General features: G+C 46.7%; 1 protein-coding gene across 1 annotated transcript in view; it reads left to right on the plus strand.

Annotated features, from left to right (window-relative positions):
• The window catches only part of Chat (choline O-acetyltransferase), a 54,405-nt gene that overhangs the window by 2,228 nt on the left and 28,998 nt on the right, over positions 1–23,179 (plus strand). The window contains exons 3-8 of the mRNA XM_042696492.1: positions 542–645; positions 4,211–4,402; positions 4,942–5,060; positions 7,429–7,482; positions 10,286–10,466; positions 13,695–13,872. Coding sequence (XP_042552426.1) covers positions 580–645; positions 4,211–4,402; positions 4,942–5,060; positions 7,429–7,482; positions 10,286–10,466; positions 13,695–13,872 — 790 coding nt within the window. The 5' untranslated portion in view covers positions 542–579. The remainder of the gene's footprint in view (positions 1–541; positions 646–4,210; positions 4,403–4,941; positions 5,061–7,428; positions 7,483–10,285; positions 10,467–13,694; positions 13,873–23,179) is intronic.

The raw sequence follows: 23,179 nt of genomic DNA on the forward strand, positions 1-23,179 counted from the left end.
GCTCTTCAGGGTCCTGACTACCCAGCTTCCTGCATCACCTCTCTCCATAGTCCCATGCTACTTATACTTGGATCCTGCTGACCTAAATCACAGCCCACCCCAGTAAGCCTGAACGCCCTTCTTTTTCTGGCCACAGGTCAGATCCCGAGCAGCCCAGGGTGCTACCAGAGCTCAGGTCTTAGAGGCACAGGTTTGTTCACATATATAGGCATTCCTTTCCTCAACTGACCTACCTCCCCCTCCTCCACACATGCCCAGGCCGACTCTGAGCACATCAGGCAAGCACATCTTGTCCTTGGGAAGCTCACAGTCGAGTGGGATAAAGAAGAGATTTGAATGAATTAGAGTCACAGTAGCGTCTTGAGAGCAGGTACCACTTGAGGACCCGCCCTCTCCCATCTGGTCATTGTGATCAGGGGACAGGAGTGAGGTCCAAGATTAGAGCCCCACCTGCAATGAGGCTCTTGTTAGGCTCTGGGGTGAGGGGTTCATGGCAGGTCTACATGACTCTCGTGTGATGCTGCTACTTCTTGGTCCCCAGGTCTGTACCTCTGCTTCTCCAGACCAGGAGTCACCACGATGCCCATCCTGGAAAAAGTCCCCCATAAGACTGTCGTAAAAACTGCCAGCACTGAGGAGGAATCTGTGAGTGACTTTGACGTTATCCATCTTATTCCTTCTCTCCCTACTCCCATGCCCTTGCATTCAGGACAGTCTTGAGTGGGACTGGCCCTCGGCATTTGCTGGTTCCCCAACCCTGCCTTCTCTAGGAGACACTGTAGCCCTTCCCTGGATGGGCTAGGATGGTACCCATAACCATACTTACTAATCCAAGGCCAGGGAGAGCCTGTCACTTCTACAGGTACTGTCCTCCCAGCTGATACTTTTCTTCCCTCTTCTTCCCTCTACTCTCCCCTATACCCTAATGTCTGTTTTCTGCTTCCATGGCTTTAAGTCCAGTGGGGTAGCCTAGGGTGAGGCTGAATTCTTTATCCTCCCCCTTGCCACATTTCAGCCCCAGCTGTCATCACTGGTTCAGCCCTGGAGCATTAAAACAGCATCTTTCCCACTGGTTTGAGACAATGCTACCCTCCCTGGGCAGCTTCTCTGGGCAGATGTTCTCCCTCCACCTGAGCAGCCCTGGAGTGATAGAGTAATAAATCTGACTTCAGGTTGTTGCACATGCCTGTCCCTCTGCCACATGCTTTCCATTCCCCAACTTCACATGCATTTGAAAGACTAACCAGAACTTCCTGGCCTTCACCTGTGAAGTCGCTCACTGCACTGCCCTGATCTGTGCTGCTCACCTATGCCCCTGCCGTTTTCCCATCCATGGACTTCCCACAGTCCCCTGTATTGGACTAAAGTGTAAGCTCTATCTCTCCATTACCTCTGAGTCCAGTCTTGGGCTGACTCACACAAAAGCTACAGGGAATATAGATGGATCAGAAACTCTTGGACTTCAGGGTCTGAAGTCCAGGAGAGTCTGAGGAGCCTTCCTAGGGCCGAGGTGTCAGATCTGAGATGTCCTGCTTTCTTGGTACCCAGGCTGAGTCCTCGTCCCTCTGAGAGCCCTGAGAAATGGTGACCTTTCTGAAGCCTGTTACACTTTTGTATACCAACTGGGCTGGGCTTTCTATAGAATCTTACCCAGCCACTGGCCACCCAGGCCACTCAAAGAGAGCAGAGTGGCTGGGTAGGAAGGCTGGACCTGACTGGAAATGGGTTGAGCAACCTGGGATGCTGCCCAGACCTGTCCTGGCATGGTTCCCCAGGGCAGAAGCAGCCCATAGTTGGTACCAACAGCTCTGCCAGAGCAGTGAACTCTAGAGACAGGATGAAACAGGTAGGGAACTGACATTCATCCATAAGTGCATACTCCCATGTTCCACCTCTGCCCAGGACTCAGCAGCAAGAACAGGTACAGGGTTGTTGGGGTTTTTTTTGTTTTGTTTTGTTGTTTTTTTCCCATGAAGCCCCCTTATCCCACAGCACACTAGGGTAGACTGATTGTTTGGCTGCCTCCACCCAGAACTCCCTAAAGGAAAGCCATCTATTATCTATTAATTGCATCTGCAATTAAAGCAGTAATATTAAAAGTCCTGTTTTCCTATTGTTAGAGCCAAGCAGGAAGAAGAAAAGATGGATGGGGAAAGATAGAAAGAGGAAAGGAGAAATCACCATTAGAAAAATGGAAAAAAGATGTTGGATGAAGAGAGATTTCAGTATGACCTAGGTTCCGCTTCTTCTTCTTCTTCTTCTTCTTCTTCTTCTTCTTCTTCTTCTTCTTCTTCTTCTTCTTCTTCTTCTTCTTCTTCTTCTTCTCCTTCTCCTTCTCCTTCTCCTTCTCCTTCTCCTTCTCCTTCTCCTTCTCCTTCTCCTTCTCCTTCTTCTTCTTCTTCTTCCTCCTCCTCCTCTTCCTCCTCCTCTTCCTCCTCCTTCTCCTCCTCGTTGTTGTTGTTGTTGTTGTTGTTGTTGTTGTTGTTGTTGTTGTTGTTCTTCTTCTTCTTCTTCTTCTTCTTCTTCTTCTTCTTCTTCTTCTTCTTCTTCTTCTTCTTCTTCTTCTTCTTCTTCTTCTTCTTCTTCTTCTTCTTCTTCTTCTTCTTCTTCTTCTTCTGCCAGCCCTGGGGCTTGAACTCAGGGCCTGGGCACTATCCCTGAGCTTCTTTTTGCTCAAGGCTCACACTCTACCACTTAAGCCACAGTGCCACTTCTGTTTTTTTCTGTGTATGTGGTACTGAGGAATTGAACCCCGGGCTTCATGTATGCTAGGCAAGAACTCTACCACCAAGCCACATTCCCAGCCAGTTTTTTCTTCTTTGAATGGGATAAAAATCCCTCTCCTGGATGTGATAAAATTGAAGATACACATGATCCTTGGCCAAATGTGGCTGATTGGCTAGGAGGTACACTGCCCATGGAGGAGGATTGGCTAGGAGATGCGCTACCCATGGAGGAGGATTGGCTAGGAGGTGACTGCCCATGAAGGAGGATGGTACAGGGTTCCTGTGACTCAAGCCACATTTGGGAGGCCCCCCCAAGATTTCAGGTTTTCTCTTGGGATTTCCTCTGGAGGAAAGTTCCTAACACTTAAGTTCCTAACACTTAATGGTATGTCTTGCTGGGGTTAGTTATTTCTGTCACTGAATTCTCTTGGTGTCCCTCTCAGATAGGAGTTTGTATTTATGTCCTATCAATGAAGAGCTGACCCTTGGAGAGATCTAGATAGGAAGGACTTCCATATTCACCCTTCCCCCTACACTCCCCCCACCCCACATACATACACACTTCAATTTCCATGTGAAGCAAATCCCCTGCCTGGATTTCATACCTGGGAGGCCCGAAATGGGAAGGACCCCAGGAAGCATCTTGCAGAACATCTCCTAGAACTCTGGTATGGCAGCACTGACCAGGTCTCCTCTCAAAGTCAACTTTGACCCATCCAGCTCCATAAGAGTTTGACCCATCTGGTTCTGAGAGTAGACTATGGAACCCCTGCTGGGAACAATTCCTACATGAAGAGTGACTAGCAAGTCCAGTATGATGACACATCCCTATAATTTCAGCTACTTGGTAAATAGGAAGGATCACACTTTGAAGCTAGCCTGAGTCCTCAACTCAATACACAAGTCAGGCATTGTGCTACATGCTTGTGATCCCAACTACTCAGGAGCTGTAGGTAAGATGGTCACAGTCTAAGACAAGCTCTGGGCAAAATCCTGAATCCCTATCCACAAAAGGGTGTGTATAAAGTGCTAGAGCACCCATATAGTACATACAAGACCTTGAGTTTAAACCCAGTTTGAACCACTCAGAATAAGGGAATGATCAGCACCCAGCAATACCAATACCTATGTCAATTACAGTATCAATAATCCTTCAACTTAGGCCCAGCCTTAAGGTTTGTAATTATTCTTCCTTTGATCCTATGAGAGAATCATTTTACTTGGGGGAGAGACTGGCTCAAGATCATCACAAGGTCAGGGTACTGAGTCAGGCCTATTGGATGCCAAGATTAAGGCCATTCCCTCTGTGCTGTGTACCTTCCTGGTACATGACCAGGGCAAAGGCAGGGAAATCAAACAGGAAGGCCCTTCATTCCTATTTCTGCTGAGCTAAGGCCTATAAATAAACAGGTCCCAGGATAAAACACATTCAGAATTAACTTGGGGAACAGACACAAGGAGTGCTTGTGGATCCTCTCTTCCAGGGATTGCCTAAATTACCAGTACCCCCACTACAGCAAACACTGGCCACCTACCTGCAATGCATGCAGCACCTGGTGCCAGAGGAGCAGTTCCTGAAGAGCCAGGCCATTGTGCAACGGTTTGGGACCCCTGGTGGCCTTGGTGAGACCCTGCAAAAGAAACTTCTGGAGAGGCAGGAGAAGACAGCCAACTGGGTAAGCACTTCTGGGAGGAAGCTGACAAAGAGCTCTTCCAAGATGGGCTGGAGGTAGATATGGAGACAGATGGAGGGGTTGTGTGAGGGTCAGATAGTGACATAAACGTAGCAGAGGGGATGGTACAGGGACAGCTGGGTGCAAACAGCAGAGACTGAGGGACAGCAAGAGGGGAGAGAGGCAAGCAAAGTGAGAGAGAGGATTGGAGAAGAGGGGGACAGATGAGAGGCAATGAAAATACAGATGAGCTTAGGAAAGCAGAGAGTGGAAGGTAGAATCAGACCCTGGAAAGGATAGTCAGGGAATGGGAAGGGGGTGTATCATGAAACATCCAGGATGAGGAAAAGTGGGGGGGAGAAAGGAAATCGTTTGGGAAGCACACAGGCTCAGTATACATCTCTGAAGAAAGAATGGATGAAGTGAATAATCGGGTGAAGTACTTCGGTCGTCCTTCAGCGAAGCCAGGATGGGACTGGCCACCTCCACTGGCCAGATGCCCAGTGTGGGGTGATGGTGCTCTGCCTTGTGCTGCCCTGCAGGTGTCTGAATACTGGCTGAATGACATGTATCTCAATAACCGTTTGGCCCTGCCAGTCAACTCCAGCCCAGCTGTGATCTTTGCTCGGCAGCACTTCCAAGACACCAACGATCAGCTAAGGTGAGGTTGCAGAGACTGGTGCCTGCAGCATGGGGGCCACCCAAGGTGGGGCATGGGCCCAGCACCAGGAAGGACAAGCTGAAGCTGTGTGTTGGCTGAGCTTTCTCAGCCAAATGTCTTGAAATGATAGCTATCTAGGCCACCTAGTCAGGAAGTGACCACATGGTCATCCTCAACATACTTGTTTGGTATGTGACAATACTAGAGCTTGAACACAGGGCCTGAGAACTATCCCTTAGTTTTTTGGCTCAAGTTGGGCCCTCTACCACTTCAGAAATCCCTCTACTTCTGGCTTCTTGGTGGTTAATTGGAGTTAAGAGTCTCATGAACTTTCTTGTCCCTGCTGGCTTCAAACTGTCATTTTCAGATCTGAGCCTCCTGAGTAGCTAGGATTACAGGCATGAGCCACAAGTGCCCAGCAAAAAAATACATTTGAGCTAAGAGGCATATAATAAAATATTGACTAGACTGAGACCCTGGGAGCTGGCCTATGTTCTGCCACCTCAACACATTGCCCAGGGGCCTAAAGAGCAACTCTGTACCTCCAGAGTCCAGGCCTAACAGACTCCACAGGCTGGGGACTGTCCCTCCTTCCCAGCCCCGCTGCCAGCCCTGCTGCCATCTGCTGCAATTTCAGAGCTCACTGAGCCGCTGGAAGGGCCGCTGGGCCCGCTGAGGATGATGGCAACAGAGGCATAGTAGAAGCAGGAGGGTCTCCCTGCTGGCATCTGTCAGAAGGTCCTGCTCTGAATATCTAAACAGGGAGACAAAGATGGCTTCTCTCCCTTTGAACCCCAGATTGCCTTCCAGTAGGGCATAGTTGGAAGAACAGCACCCCTGGACCAGTTTCCCAGATATCCAGACTCACCCAAATAGTTTCTTCCCCCCTCCCCTGCATCCAGACCTCCTCCAGGCAGAAGGAACTATGTGGATGAATGCATTTCTGCAAACCGTTCTTCAAATTGCATTTGAGGGGCATTCTTCTCCTCCCCCTTGCAATTAAACCAAGCCTCATCAGCCATGGCCAGTGAAGATGGTTTGGTCCCTGGCACAGTTCTCTGGGGCCTTTTTCCCACCAGAAATTGCTTTCCTCTTCATTAGCCACTAAGGGGACCACATTATAGACTTTTCCCAGAATACCCAGTATCCAGCTCAGTACAGCCCCAGGACTGGACTGTTTCTAGGCAGAACCTGACCTTCCCCATCTTCCAGCCTTTTCTAACCCTCTGGGCCCTCTCTGACTCTTTTCCTCCTCTTCTTCCTCTTCCTTCCCCACTTCCTCCTCCTCCTCCTCCTCCACCTCCTCCTCTTTCCCCTATTCCTCTCCCTCTTTCCCTCCTCTTCCTCCTCCTCTTTTCTCCCCTTCCTCCTCCTTTTCTTCATCACGTTTCCTCCCCTTCTCCCAGCTTCTCTACTTCCCAGTTCTGACCAAAGGAATGGTATGTTTTGTGTGTGTGTGTGTGTGTGTGTGTGTGTGTGTGTGTGTGTGTGTGTGTGTGTATGTGTATGCTGGGGCTGGGGTTTGAACTCTTAGCCTGAGCATTGTACCTGGGCTTTTTAAAAGTAACCTTTATTTAACATGTGCATTAAAAAACATATACAAGCAAAGAACAAAGTATCACAGCCACAAGCAGTACAGTTGGACCTGACTGTCTAGATCCTCCATATATACACAACAGTCCCTTTTAAGAAACTGAGATCCTTTGACATATGTCATGCTTTTCCAAATGTTATGTGTCCCTGAGTTTTTGTGCTCTATGCTAGTGCTCTACCACTTTGAACCACAGCACAAAAGCTCCAGATTTTTGATAGTTAATTGGAGAGAAGAGTTTGAACTGCAATCCTCAGATCTCAGCCTCCTAAATAGCTAGGATTACTGTCTTAAGCCAACAGCAGCCTGCTCAAAGGTCCATTTTTTATCCAAAACTTTGGATGGGCTGCCGGTATTGGGAGAGGGGCAGCAGGAGCCACATCCTATTCATAAGAGGTTTGGAACAGATGGAGGGGCAAGGAGAGCTGAGGAGAAAGGTAGGGAAGGTGAGAATGCCAGAAGAATAAAAAGGAAGCACTGGTGTCTCATACCCGTAATCCTAGCTACTCAGGAGGCTGACATCTGAGGATCCCGGTTCAAAGCCAGTCTAGGCAGGAAAGTCTGTGAGACTTCTACCTCTAATTAACCATCAAAAAGTCAGAAGTAGAGCTATGTTTCAAATGATAGAACATCAGCCTTGAGCAAAAAGTGCTCAGAGGCAGTACCCTAACACCGAATTCAAGGCAAAGACCAGCACAATAAAAAAATGTGGGATGGAAGGGAAGCAGGGGGGTAGGACTGGAAGAACCCCTGAATTCTTGCATCTCTCCTCTGCAGGTTTGCAGCCAGCCTCATCTCTGGTGTGCTCAGCTACAAGGCTCTGCTGGATAGGTAAGATTTCTCCTACCTGAGCAGGAAGAGCTTTAGCTCTGGACAATCTAAGTTCATGCATCTGTCTCCATGCCTAGCTAAACAAGGAACTTGGAAAGCAGAGACTTTGTCTTTTTCTAGCTCTGTGTTCGATCACAAAGCCCACTATCTACTCTCCAGCGACAGGATGGCCTTTAGGTCAGCTAGCCTGCTCATGAAGTGTCCCTTTCCTAGAGTAAGCACCAACCTTCCCTGATGTTGCTTAACTGCTTTCCTCCTTTCGTACCTCCTGTGTTTTCTGGTGGTGTGAATTAGAGTGTCTGGAACCTAGAGAATTCATGGAAGGTGAAAGGCTGTAAAGAGCTCCACTGTGCCTCACTTGGAGGAGGGTGTCTCATTTTCCCACTCCCATCAAACTCAATGGACACAGGCTGCCTTCATGGGAGAGAACTGCTTAGACAGAGTGGGTAATCTCTAGTTCTAAGGAGGCCCATCTCCTGGCCAGGGTTCTTAGAATCAACAGAAAAAACAAAAGGGTCTGAAGAAACCTTCTCCTTCCTATTGTTCCTCCCTCCTCCTATCTCAGCTACAGCCCTCTTCTTGGTCCTTTCTGGAATCCACTCTCCTGTTCTTTCTTTAGTTCACTCTCCTCATGTAACCAGAGTCATTGAAAAGTCAAAATAGGGCTGAGGCTGTAGCTCATGAGTAGAATGTGTGCTTAGCATGGTCCAGGCCCTGGGTTCAATTCTCATTATGTTCCTGCATGTTAAAGCCTTCCAAGGGGCTTTTATTACATGAAGACGAAGCCACTAACTCCTCACCACTGCCACTGAGTGCACAGGACCTGGGCCAGCCCACCTCTTCAGCCTGTTCTTCACTTTGCCTTCTGCCTTTCACCCATCCACTGGGGCTTCTCAAACTATCATAGGAATGGACCTTTTTGTGTGTGTATGTGCCAGTCTTGGGACTTAAACTCAGGGCCTGGGCACTGTCTCTGAGATTTTTTGCTCGTCTAGTGCTCTACTACTTGAACCACATCTTCACTTCTGGCCTTTTGTTGGTTAATTGGAAAGAAAAGTCTCACAGGCTTTCCTGCCTATGCTGGCTTGGAACAGAGATCCTCAGATCTCAGCCTCCTGTGTAGTTCAGATTACAGGCATGAGCCACCAGGGACTGGATGGGGAAGAAGTTTTTTTCCATGAAATTTTATAAAATTTTTGCAAAGCACAAGAAAAAATGGACTTCTAGAAGAATGTTATCAAAGTACAAAATGCAAGATCATAAATTTTGTTATAGGTATCAACAGACATAAAATTATCCTCTCATTGTTACAAATGCTACTAGATTCTGGAACTCACTTTGTCATGGCTCAATTTTGAAAGTTTAGTGTGATGACCTGACCTTGAGTGACAGTGTCATGGGATAGTTCATCCTTTGAATTTCAATGTCAGCCTCTTAGCCTTAGGGCTCAGGTCAATCAGCCAGACCTCAATGAAATTGAACACACACACATACACACACACACACACACACACACACACACACACACACATTACTACCTCTTCCCACCCCTACTTGTTACTTCATCTCTCTACTTGAAATTCTCCTCACTAGTTTGCTTCTTGTTCTCTACTCCCCACCAGCACATCTTAAAACTTGCACTTCATCATAGTAAGAAACCATATCTTATTTGCCAATATGTCCCCAGACCCCATACCTGGCACTAAGGAGGTGCTCAGCAAAAACCTGTTGGCTGAAGAGAGAAAGGATGAGAGGATGAATGGATGGATGGATGGATGGAGGATACATAGATAGATGCATGATGAATGGATGGTGATCGAATAGGTGAATGATAAATGATTGGTGGATTAATGGATAGAAGGAAGTAAGAATGACACAAATCATGCAAAGACAGGAGAAGGGAGGCTTTGAAAAGAGCTGATAAAGAGTAGGGTCTTTGGATATCAGTGGCTCCCACTATAATCCTAGCTACTTAGGAGGCTGAGATCTAAGGAATGTAGTTCAGATCAAGCCCCAGTCAATATATCCATGAAACTCTTACCTCTAGTTAACTGGCAAAAAGCTGGACGTGGAGGCATGACAGAGCACCAGATATGAGCAAAAAATCCTGAGGGAGAGCAGGGTGCTGGTGGCTCACACCTGTAATCCTGGGTACTCAGAAGGCTGAGATCTGAGGATCACAGTTCAGCCTGGGCAAGAAAGTCCGTGAGACTCTTATCTCCAGTAAACCACTCAGAAAACTAGAAGTGGCCCTGTGGTTCAAGTGGTAGAGCACTTGCCTTGAGCTGAAGAGCTGAGGAACAGGGCACAGGCCCAGAGTTCAAGCACCAGGACTGGCACATTTGCAGAAATATGCATACACATGCACATGCCCATGCACATACGCACACCACGAAGATTGAGAACTATGCAGGGGTTATGTAGAAGGGAAAGTATGACAAAGAAAGATAGCATAAGCAAAGGCACAGGGGCTAAATGACAAGATGTGGGGTGAAGATGGAGTAGTGGAGGTTTGAGAAAACCCTGAGGCTCTCCCTGAGCCATAGAAATGGGGCATTGCACTACTTCAAGTGTCATGATAATGTAGTTCTGGGTGTGAGTGTCTCATTTTGCTTAATCAACTTGTAATAGGGGATTTGAAATTCAGTTCCGCTGTAGAACTCTTGTTCAAGCATATGGCCTTGGATTTGATCTACAGCACATAAACAAGCAAACAGTTACTTCAAACCAATTCCAGTTCCCTCCTTTCCCCTTCATCCCTCTCATGGCTGCCTGCCTCTCATCTGCTTTCCTCTCCTTCTAGCAACTCAATCCCCTCGGACTGCGCCAAGGGCCAGCTGTCAGGACAGCCGCTCTGTATGAAGCAGTACTATGGCCTATTCTCTTCTTACCGGCTCCCTGGCCACACCCAAGACACACTGGTGGCCCAGAAGAGCAGCATCATGCCGGAGCCTGAGCATGTCATTGTGGCCTGCTGCAACCAGGTAAGTAGCCTTTTGTCACCTCTGCGACCCTTTGGACCCAGAGCCTGTGAGGTATGCAGTAGATGTGTTCCCCATACCTGCTTCCTCAGACCATTTGTTTGAGTCACATGAACCAAGGTATAGTAGCCCCAAAGTGGCATCTTCTCTACTGCTGCCTTAAGAAGAGGGAGAACCTCCATTAGGTAAATGCCCTTCCTGAGCTTTCAGTGAAGCCCTGAGGCACCAGGACAAGGCCTTCCTGAGGCCACACACAGTGCTCACAAGAACTGAGAACCAGACTTCTCCTGTGCTGTGCACTGGTGGCTCACACCTATAATCCTAGCTACTAAGGAGGCTGAGATCTGAGGATCACAGTTTGAAGCCAAACTGGGCAGAAAAACCTATTCAGACCCCTATCTCCAATTAACCACCAAAAAGCCAGAAGTGAAGTTGTGGCTCAAGTGGTAGAGTGCCAGCCTTGAGCAAAAAAAGCTCAGGGACAGTGCCCACACCCTGAGTTCACGTTCCCAAACCAACATCAAAAACAACAACCCCCAGACTTCTCCTGTACCAGACTATGGGCCTGGGATTATACTTATTTAATCTTCACCAATAGCCCTGAAGAGAGGCTTTGATACCTCACCTGATGACAGATGAGGGAGTGAGGCTCAGGCAAATTACGTGGTTTTCCCAAGAATGAGCAGTGTCCCCAGGCCATGCTCTATGCTCGGTAACTCAGGTCTTCGGCCATGGTTCCATAGGGCTAGTGAGGATCCAAGATGGGGGAACAGGCTGAACATGGGAGCTCCTGAGCCCTCCTGAGAGCTCACCCACTATATATTCTACACATTGAGACTTCACAAAAGTGTCTCATCAGACAAATATTGGTTTTGTTTTGCTTGCTAAAACCTGAGTTTCACTATAATCCCAAAGATACCTCTCCTCCCCCATACTTGTCCCATAATGTTCTCTTGTTGGGCTCATCTCATCTTTTTTTCAAAGGAATATAAAATGATTTATGGACCACTGTTCACCATTATTTACAATAAAGTAAACAATATACAGTTGGGTAACATTCTGATTACTACAAAGTTGTTTCTCTGGCTTTTGTGGAACCAGTAACCCAATACTGAAAGAAATCAAGCTTACCTGTAAGGAATGAGTTGGGGTAAAGAAAAAGCATGCACGTCAATAATTATAAAATTTTGATCATGTAGGCCAACAGGTCCTAAAGAGTCGAAGTCTCTAACAAGTTGATTTTACATTTCCATGAGCTGAGTGTTAGCCTATGACCTGTGAACCTTCAGTATTCAGATTCCAATATTCTGTTAAGGAACCCTCACTACAGAAACTTTTAATGAAAAGAAATCAAAATTTGTCTTAGTTTTCTCATCTGGAAGTTGTTGGTAGTGATATTTTTTTTTCCTTTCAAGAAGTTTTGCAAACCTGTTGCATTTGTCTATCTATGGCAGAGGCAGGAGGACCTAAAGTTTGAGGCTGGCCTGGCTACCTAGTAAGTTCAAGGCCAGCCTGAGCTGACTAGTGACCCTGTCTCAAAAAAATAACAACAAAAACTAAAACAAGGGTCATTTGCCTACCTATGCAAGGCTCTGGGTCCGTTGCCCAACACTTCTAAACAAGCAAAATCTCCGAAACAAAAAACTTCCTATATATTTTGTTTACATACACACAAACACACACACAAAAATTCAGCATGGTCCTTCAACATAGCAGTTAAAGACAAGCTGTTTAGATTAATGACCCAAAAATTGTCTAATATTTAAAAAAATCACAACCTGTTCCTGAATGCACAGGAAATATACATGCAATTAAATATTCTTATCTCATTTTTTTAGAAAATTGGAAATTCAGGGGAAAATCTGTCATCTGTCATCTGGTCAGCCAGCCACACAATGAAAATCTTTTCTCCATCTTCCTTCAACACTCAGACCCAACTTTTCTCCATTACCTGCTTGCATAGCACAGTAGCCCCATCTTCCAGAAACAGTCTTGGGACTTCTGCCCTAGACCGGGCCACAGGGACACTGTGCAGGATGGTCAGATACTCACATTAATCAACTGAAAAGGATACTTCAGCCTGTGTCAAGAAAGACACCCTTAGCTGGGTGACCATGGCTCAGGCCTGTCATCCTAGCTACTCAGGAGGCTGAGATCTGAGGAGTGTAGTTTGAAGCCAGCCTGGGCAAGAAAGTCTGAGAGACTTATTTCCAATGAACCAGCAAAAAGCTGGAAGTGGCATTATGGCTTATATATTAGAGAGCCAGCCTTGAGCAAAAAAGCTAAGGTCCTGAGTTCAAGCCATAATAAAACCAGCACACACACACACACACACACACACACCACCCTTTACAAAACACAAAGTTCTAGCTCTCAAAGCCTCAGAATGACAACACCACAGGGCTTACATAGGAAGCACATGTGCGTATGTGCACATGAATGCAGTGTGTTTTGTGTTTTGGTTTTAATCTTTTACACACCTTAACTGCTGGTTGGTTTTTACCCCCATTCCCTAGTGTGTTTGAGGGCTATCCCATAATTCTTTTTTTTTTTTTAATGTCAGTATTGAGGCTTGAATTCAGAGTCTGGGTGCTATACCTTAACTTTTAGCCACAGCTCTACTTCTGGCTTTTTGCCAATTAATTGGAGATAAGAGCCTCACAGACTTTTCACCCCAGGCTGGGTTTGGGCTATGATCCTCAGATCTCAGCCTCCTGAGTAGCTAGAATGATAGATGTGAGCCACCAGGTTCCATATAGTTTTACAGAGCTAGTTCATTCTAGTTCATTCTGCACTGGATAAACATACTTTATTTTATTTAGCTGTGTTCTTTTGGAAGTCTTCCCATGAGCATAGGTGTGTTTCTCTAAGCCTTAGGCTAAACTATGCATGTATAACTGAAATTGATGATTCATAGGTACATTTGATAGAAACCATTTTCCAACAATGGTTGCACCAATTTATACTCACGGTTTCTGCAAACATGAATCGTTTTGCATGAACTAGGAACTAAAAGAGCAAGCTTTCTTTTGGCTTAATTATCTGGCTTTCTTTGACTGGGGAGGGGCAACTTGGGTCCAGCATAGTTAACAGCCTCGGGTTGCTCCCCAAACTGGGGTGAATCAGAATCTACCAAATTCCCTGGGAACCGTGGGCCTGAGCTCATCTGTGAAGGCCTGGCTCCTTGGGATGGCTGCCACGAGTGACCTATTTGACCTGTTTCCCCCACAGTTCTTTGTCTTGGATGTTGTCATTAATTTCCGCCGTCTCAGTGAGGGGGATCTGTTCACTCAGTTGAGAAAGATAGTCAAAATGGCTTCCAACGAGGATGAACGCTTGCCTCCAATCGGCCTGCTGACATCAGACGGGAGGAGCGAGTGGGCCGAGGCCAGGACAGTCCTCGTGAAAGGTTAGCTGCAGTGTCCATGCTCATCTCATCCTCATGCCATTGGCTTCCCCTCCTTCAGGCGTGGGCACCACAGCCTCATCCTCATTAGCCACAGCATGGGGAGCTCAGAGCACCCTTGGACTCAGGGCAGATCAGAGGGCTCTTGAAAACTGAAGGCCCCTATTGTACCTCATGCTCTGCTGGATGATTTTCTAGCTTTTTGGGTGAGACTGAAGAGCAGTGGAATTGTGGGACCCCTGGGAATGGGGCTGGCAGGAAGTAAATGACAGGAAGGTTGGCTGTAGTCAGCAGCTGTGTTGCACTGGTGGCCTGGCTGGTGCTCATCTGAGTTGCTTGGGGAGCAGTAGGTGGTGGAGGGAGCAGGATGGAGTCCACCACTGGGAGGATAGTTGGTCATCTCTTTCCACTTGTTTTCTTGGTTCAGGTTTTCATGTTCAGGCTGACCCTCATCCCTCTGGCTGGCCACTGTTCTTATGAAAGATTGTCTGAATTCCCCAAAGAAGCCAATAATAGCTTGTATGTGTGTGCAAGTCCTGGGGCTTGAACTAAGGACTTGAGTGCTATCCCTAAACTTTTTGGCTCAAGGTTAATCCCTTACCACTTGTGCCACAGCTTTACTTTTGGCTTTTTTTTTTTTTTTTTTTGGATGGCTTCAAACCATAATGCTCAGATCTCAGCCTCCTGATAAGTTAGGATTACAAGTGTGAGCCACAGGTGTCCAACAACAATAACATTTTTAGTCATTTCCTGGAAACTACATTTCAACTAGAACTGGGTGGCATCCTCACTTCTCATCTTGAATGCGAAGTGGGATTTCTAGGAGTTGTCATCAGCTCTGCGGATTTTATAGGGCCAGCCAATTTATCCAGACTCCCTGCATGTATGTAATTGAGGACTTTGGACCATGCTTGGGATGTTAGACAGAAAGGATGAGATTCTGCTCCTGAGCAGTGATAAGGCTCTAAGCATGGTAGAAGAGGCCCAATACCTGGGAATCATGTTTACCTATACAAGCAAATGGGACAACATAATAATCACTGTCCTGGTCACCAGAGAGAGAAAATAACCCTTTCAATTAAGGTTGCCAGCATCTCTTAGCTTGGATGACAGGTGCCTGTCATCTTAGCTACTTAGGAGGCTGATATCTGAGGATCCCAGTTTAAAGCCAGCACGAGCTAGAAAGTCCTTGAGACTCTTATCTCCAATTAACCACCAAAAAAATGCTATCCTTGAGCAAAAAAAAAAAAAAAAAAAAAAAAAAAAAACTCAGGGATAACACCAAGAACCTGAGTTCAAGTCCCAGGACTGGCACAAAAAATAATAATTTGAAAGCCGTGAGCCAACAGTCAGAGGAAGTGAAGGGATGGATGTAGGCAGTTCCTCCGGTTAGTCAGACAGTATAGGCAAAGTCTCCTACTCAGCAGTGACCTGTGGGTCCTGGAGACCACAAGAAAAGCAGCTTGTTGGCAAAGATGACTGAGTTGAGTAGGTGTATGGAGCCTGGCTCTTTGATAACAGACACACTCATTTTCTGACCCCTCTCTCTAGAAGGTTCTTTACCCATTCAGCAGAGCTCAGTTCAAGTAAACCTAAGCTCCTCTCTGGGAAATCCTTTACCCACATTTCACTCTGTTGCCCTGGCCCTTTTCCTTATCTTGAGTTATTGGCTAGCTCTCTGTGGGAAGATGTGTACCCATTGGGTTAGTGCTGCTCCTCTGCCCCGCCCATAATCTATAAGATCTAAAGAGGACAGAGCCCTGTTTGGTTCAACTTTGCCTTGGCTGTGGCTACAATGGCCGCAGCCCAGTTACATTTATTCATATGAGAGATTGAAGTCAGGCTCTGTAATGCTTATAATCCTAGCTATCAGGAGGCTGAGACCTGAGGATCACAGTTCAAAGCCAGCCTGGGCAGGAAAGTCCATGAAACTCTTGTCTACAATTAATTGCTAATAAAGCAGTGGCTCCAGTTCTTTTTTTTGGGGGGGGGGGGGATGCGGAGGAGGGTCCGGTCGTGTGGCCTGAACTCTGGGCCTGGGCGCTGTCCCTCAGCTCTTCAGCTCAAGGCTAGCGCTCTACCACTTGAGCCACAGCGCCACTTCTGGCTTTTTTTCCTTTTGCTTATGTGGTGCTGAGGAATCGAACCCAGGGCCTCATGCTTGCAAGGCAAGCGCTCTACCAATGAGCCACCTTCCCAGCCCCAGTGGCTCAAGTTCTAAGGCAATAGCCTTGACAAAAAAGAAAGAATGAAAGAGAGAAAGAGAGAGAGAGAAAAAGAGAGAGGGAGGGAGGGAGGGAAAGAAAGAATGAAAGGAAGGAAGGAAGGAAGGAAGGAAGGAAGGAAGGAAGGAAGGAAGGAAGGAAGGAAGGAAGGAGAAAAGAAGAAAGAAAGAAAAGAAAAGAGCCAAGGGATAGCACCTAGACCCCCGAGTTCAAGCTGGCACAAAAAATAAAAATAAAAGAATGAAATAGCAGGTCCCTGACTTTCCCCCCACTTGCCAATTATTATTCTTTCATCCAATTATTGGGACCTGCTGAATGCTTGATCCTAAATAGAGGGGCCACAGGGAGGTACAAGGCAAATCTGTTCTCAAGGACGGACAACCACTTTGGCACATTAATAATTTATTATTTGAAAGTGAGTTAATTCCCCCAGGAGACTGTGGTGAAATCACATCCCACTCTTCTACCCTCAAGGGATGAAGACAGGCATCAAAATAATCACCTCAGCTTCCAGCACAGTTTCCACTTTATTAGCAGACCAGGCCTGAGTCGACTGTCGGGAATTGCCCTGAGGTCTGAGTGCTTGGGCTGTGTTAATCAGAATTAATTTGTTAATGGCACTTGGTCTGGCTTTCTGAATGAAAGTACGCTGTCCTAGGGAAGTTCAGCAGAAAGAAGGGAACACACATTCCTCCCCCTGGACAAACCAATTAATCCAATTAGCACCACTGATTGTCGTGAGCACAGAAGGAATCCAGTCCCTTGGGAGGAGGGCTGCTCCCAAGAGCAGCTGCTGCCTGCTGCCTGCTGACAGGAAATAGGAAGACAGGTTCAGAAATGAGTTCAGTTCTGAATGAAGGACTAGGGCAGGGTGGGTGGGACTGCAAGTCAAGATGGAAAGATGAGGTGAGAGCTGGTGGCTCAGGCCTGTAGTCCTAGCTACTCAAGAGGCTGAGATCTGAGGACTGTGGTTCAAAGCCAGCCCTGGCAGGAAAGTCCATGAGACTTTTATCTCCAATTAACTACCAAAAAAAACCTGTAAATAGAGCTGTGGCTCAAGTGGTAGAGCATTAGCCTTGAGCAAAACAGAAGCTCAGGGACAGTGCTCAGGTCTTGAGACCTAGCTCCAAGATTGATGTGAGCGTGCGTGCACGCGCGCGTGCACGTACACACACACACACACACACACACACGCACATTTGGAAAGATATATGTAGGCCTCAAAGCAGAGGCATCAGGGAGGAAAAGGGAAGTGAGAGGGATCTCCCTGGGCCTTTTTTTCTTTGGGTCACTCATTATGGTACACCATTTACTGAAAAGAAAACAAGGTGGAGAGGGGTGGGAGTGAAAGACCTGTCAGAGCATGTTTGATTTGAGGTGCTTTGAGTCATCTAAGTGGAGATGTCAGGTTAGATCTATGTGTCTGGAGCTCCAGGGAGAGGTCACTGGAGAGATATAAATTTGAGAGCTACAGCACCTAAATGATATTTAGTCCTGGGCCTGGATGACATCATCTAGAAGTAGTAGAACAGGGTCCTAGAGGTCAGACAGAGAGAGATGCAAAGGAGAGTGAGAAACAGCAGCCCATGGAGCACAGGAAAGCAGGGGGCTGAGTCATTGATTTGAGGGGAGGAAGCACAGGAGCAGCACTGGGTCTAGGTGTAGCAGCACATGCCTGTCATCCCCAGTGACACAGCGAAGCACAAATAGGAGGATCGTAACCTAGGCTGACCTAGGTATAAGACTGAATGCTACCTTAACAATAACAACAAAAGGAAAGTAAAACAGGCTCAGTTTGGAGAAGAGGAGGGAGGGGAGCAAAGAGGGTAAATGAGGATAAACATGGTCCAGGTTGTTTATTTGCATATATTAGAATACTACAATGAAATCTGTTGAAATTGCTTTAAGAAAGGAGATAAGGAGAGAAATGGAGAGGTGAGCTTGATCTGGATACATTGTTTGCATGTGTGGAATTGTCATAACAAACCTCCCCCTGGTACAAATAATGTACGCTAATAAAAATCATAAAAAAAGTTTTTTTCATATAATCCAATAAAGAAAGAGCTAAGGGTGTGGCTCAGGTGGAGATGTGGGCACAGTGCACTTCGGAGACACATGGAGGTAGGGTATCACTGCCAGACATGCTCTTAATGTCTGGATAATTGTTCTTTCCTGTCCTGGGTTTCTTTCTGGACAACAGCCGTGTTAATTAACACCACTGAGCTATTTCAGGGCATCATAGTCCCAGCTCTCTCTGCTGGAGGCCTGAGCTTCTGTCTCCCTCCTTGGGCAGGGGCAGGGCTAGGTAGGCACTGTCCAGCAGGAGGTCTAAACAGAACAGCTCCTCTCACCCTGGCATAGAGGGCTGGACTTGGAGACTTTTTAGACAAAATGTGACTCCCCTATAGTTAACTGAGAACTGGAGGGCCAGGAGTTTGTCTGCTTCAGACCTTCATCTCATCTATTCTCTCTCTTTGCAAGTAGCTATTCTAGTCTTCTACCAGTCTTCAGCCAGGTCTGCTCCAGGCTGTCCAGCTTGAACTCCTATCCTGACAATGTTGGGTAGGGCTTGGAGTACAGAGGGATCTTGAGATTTCCAGGTATCCTAGCACCTGGGGAGCTATAGGTGGCCATTTGCAAACACCCATTCATATTCTCCCTGATAGAAACAGCTTGGGATGTTGGGGTGTCACATGAGAATAAGGACGCCAATTTAAAAAGGAAGGTAGCAAGGCAAAGTTTACTTCTGCAGGAGGGTGCACCACCAGCCCAAAATCTGGCAAGCAAGCAAGCACAGAGAGCAGACAGGCTGCTCTCTTTTTATCCCTAGTACAGCAGGCCCCGCCCCTCTGCTCACATGGGCTGAGTTCAGGTTCTCAATCACCTTACAACTGGCTAGGCTGAAGAGGGTAGGATATCTTAATCACTCCCACCCTCTGCAACTTTACTTGCTGATAATGTCTTAGCAGAATAATCAGCAAGAGCCAAAACAGGAACTTTTAAGCAACCCACTTTGGTAGAAAAGATGGCTTTTCTCACATTCCCCTCCTTGACCGAGAGCTCCCTTGGACCCATGCTGGTGTGTGTTTTCCTCACTGTAGATAGCTCTAGCAGGTACCAAGTACTCTCCTGGGGGCATATGGTGCCAGGACAGACAACTAAACCCGAAGGAGCCCTCCAGACTGAGTCCTGAGGGAAGATGGAGGCTCCTTTCCTGGCTTGCTCTAGCATAAGAGGAAGTGGGACCTGTGGCTCAGACCAGGTGAGCTGAGGTTAGTGTGACTCAGCTCTGACTGCAAATAAGGTGGGCTGGGCCAATAAGCATCATCCCAAGCGCCCATTAAACACTAAGCATTTCTGAGCCCTGGTGATGTCCTAGAGGGACAAAAGTGGACAGACAAAGCTATTTTTAAAACACCCTTCTGACTTCATGTGCAGCTCACTGGGGACTCAGTCACACTGAGGGCAAAAACACAGTGTTGTTCTAGGTGTTTCCAGTCCCTTATGAGGTGGTTTCTCCTACAAGGAGCGTTCATCTCCTCTGAACAGTAGAGGTGGCCACATCTCCCATGGATTGAATTGTTCCCCATCCTGAGAGGTAGTGGCTGGGGACCCCTGGGGCACCAGCTTCCCAACCTGAGATCTGCAGGGTCCAGTGGGTGAAATGTAGTGCTGAAGACCATCTTGAGCAGTCTGAAGGGGCTGCGCACATCCTTTCTGGACCTCCCTCTCCACCAATCTGTTGAAGCTGTGGCCTCCTGAACCCAGGAGAAGCTAACCCCGTTATCTTGGTCTGGAAATTTAATTAGACGTTCGGCCCTGAGTCTGGAAGACTACAGTACTTGTCAATTTGTAGGAAAAGGATGGCCAGCTTGGAGAGTCTTCCCCCCTCCCAGCCCATGGCTTTCCTGGACACTGCATGGCAATCCTTGGACAGACCTCACAGGCAGATGCTCTCTGTTTGCATAGTCCTGTAAAATATGTGTCTCCAGCAGCCAATTAGAGCTGAGCTGCTGCTTCCGAGGAGGGAACTGACAGAAGGAGGCTGCAGCTGCAGAAGGCCATGGTCATGCTTTCACAAGAGCCACTCAGGACTGAGTGGGGAGGGGGAAGCATCTTGCTGTTTAAACATTGTCATCCAGAGCTAGGCAAGTCTGCTGATTTGAAAACCAATTACACATTAGCAGTAACAGCCTCTCTGATTGAATTGGCCCAGCAATACCTCCTATGTTCTCGATCTTGAGGCAGAATGTGATTTTCTTTCTCTGGGGAGGGCCTGGGGCCACATCTTCCCGAATAGTAAAGGCATGATGGTCTTTATGAATGAGGGCATCCAGACAGGGCCAGGGCCAGGGGCTTGGGTGAGGCCTGCCTCTGTTGTGTCTCCTGCAGCCCAGCCTACCTGGTCTGTGGAATGGAAATGGTGAGCTGTCCTGTGGGTCGAATCAGGGCATGGCTGCTAAGCAGATGGATGCCTGGCATTCCGAGGGTCTTCACTAAATGACAGGTCTTATTAGATTTAGAAAAATGCTCTGTGGACACAGCCCCAGTGCCACAACCTCTCTGGAAAAAAATCCAATGAATTTGGACATTGGCATCTGCTCGATAAACACTGCTCATGTGGGCGGAGGCAGTGATCCCCAGGCCACAAGCTACATGGCCTTTATTTCCTTATGCAACCCTAATCTTCATTAACCTTATTAATTCCAGGAGCAACTTTTGCTTCTCCCATCTTTCACTTGTCACATGCTATGCATGCATACACCACACACCTTTCTTCACATTTTCCCGAGTCACTCAGTCTCTAGCCCTCATTTCACATTAGGTAGCACAATAGTATTTGGAGTACAAGGCACCTGGGGAATGGATTTGTGTGTGTGTGTGTGGGGGGGGGGGGGGGGTGCGTGTACTGGTCCTAGGACTCAAACTCAGGGCCTGGACGCTGTTCTTAAGCTTCTTTGCTCAAGGCAAACACTCTTACCACTTGAGCCACAGGTCCACTTCTGGCTTTTTGGTGGGTAATTGGAGATAAAGGTCTTATAGACTTTCCTGCCCAAGCAGGCTTCAAACCACAATCCTCAGATCTCAGCCTACTGAGTAGCTAGGATGACAGGTATGAGCCACTGGTGCCCAGCAAAGGAAATGCATTGTTTTTGTTTGTCCACTCTTCTTAGCCTGCATCCTCCTTCCTAGTTGTGGAAGCATGAAAGTTCTTTGTGGAAAGGTGGGTTGGAACTAGGAGAAAGAGAACTTTTTGGTTCTTGAGTTCTTTTTTTCTCAATGTCGGGTAACATAGACACATGTACAGTTGTGTGAAGTGCTAGAAAGCACATGTCACTGCTTTCTGTCCATGGCAACACATCACAAACTGTAATAAGTATCACATCCAGGATATTGGCAAGAGACAGCATTTTTACCAAAGGGCTCCCCATCTTTAAAGTGCATGCATATTTCTCCCACCTCAACCACTTTTTAGCTCCAGGCAACCTCATATCTGCTCACCATTTCTGTAATTTTGCTGTTTTAAGAGTATCACAGGCCAGCCAAGTGTTGGTGGCTCACACCTGTAATCCGAGACTCAGGAAGCTGAAATCTAAGAATTGCAGTTCAAAGTCATTGGGAGCAGAAAAGAGTTTCACATACTCTTATCTTCAATTAACCAGCAAAAAGCTGGAAGTAGATGTGTGGCTCAAGTAGTAGAGCACCAGCCTTGAGCAAATAAGCCAAGGGAGAGTGAGAAATCCTGAGTTTAAATCCCAGCAAGTGTACGAAAGGAAGGAAGGAAGGAAGGAAGGAAGGAAGAAAGAAAGAAAGAAAGAAAGAAAGAAAGAAAGAAAGAAAGAAAGAAAGAAAGAAAGAAAGAGAAGAAGAAAGAAAGAAAGAAAGAAAGAAAGAAAGAAAGAAAGAAAGAAAGAAAGAAAGAAAGAAAGAAAGAAAGAAAGAAAGGAGAGAAAGGAGAGAAAGGGAGGAAGGGAGGAAGGGAGGAAGGGAGGGAGGGAAAGGCTAAGAATGTGGCTTAGTGGTAGAGTGCTTGCCTAGCATGCATGAAGCCCTGAGTTCAATTCCTTAGTACCACATAAATAGAAAAACTGGAAGTGGCATTATGGCTCAAGTGGTAAAGTGAGCAAAAGAAGCTCAGGGACAGTGCCTAGACCCTGAGTTCAAGCCCCATGACTGGCAAAAAAAAAAAAAAAAAAAGGAAAAATATCCCACGCCTAGCGTGGTTATTCACACCTGTACACCTCTAATCCTAGCATTCAGAGGTGGAGGCAGCAGGAGTGAGAATTCAAGGTCAGCCTGAGCTACACAGTGAGACTTTGTCTTAACAAAAGAGAATATTAAGTTGAACGCTGGTGTCTGGTCTTATAATCCTAGCTATTCAGGAGGCTGAGATCTGAGGATCACAGGAAAATCTGTTTGACTCTTATCGCTAATTAACCACCAAAAAGCCAGAAGTGTAGCTGTGATTTAAGTGATAGAGTGCCAACAGCGCCCAGGACCTACACACACACACACACACACACACACACACACACACACACACACACACATAGAGAAATATATAAATGAAATCATACAGTGTGTGGGATGCTAGGATTGACTTTTTTTTAACTCAGTGCAATTCTCTAAAGATTCATTCAAGTTGTTGCATTTGTCAATATTTCATTCCTTTTTATTGCTGAACAGAATTCTATGGTGTGAAGTACAAGTTCCTTTAACCATTTACCTATCAAAGAAGAGCTGAGTTGTATGTGCTTCAGGGTAATTACATATAAAGCTACTCTGCATAGTACATAAGTACAGGTTTTATGGAAAGGTAAATTTTCATTTCTGGAATAATATCCAGAAATGAATCTAGTACTGGGGCTTGAACTCAAGGCCTGTGTGCTGTCCCTTAGCTTTCTCATTCAAGTTGCTCTACTACTTAAGCCACACCTCCACTGCAAGGTTTTTGCTGGTTAGTTGGAGGCAAGAGTCTGACCGACATTTCTGCTGGCCTGGCTTCAAATCACAACCCTGAGATCTCAACCTCCTGAACAGCCAGGATTGGAGGCCTGAGATACTACTTCCCAGTTCATTTGTGT

Source organism: Dipodomys spectabilis, unplaced genomic scaffold (genome assembly GCF_019054845.1).
Source record: "Dipodomys spectabilis isolate Male_0828 unplaced genomic scaffold, ASM1905484v1 ptg000207l, whole genome shotgun sequence".
Lineage (NCBI taxonomy): Eukaryota > Metazoa > Chordata > Mammalia > Rodentia > Heteromyidae > Dipodomys > Dipodomys spectabilis.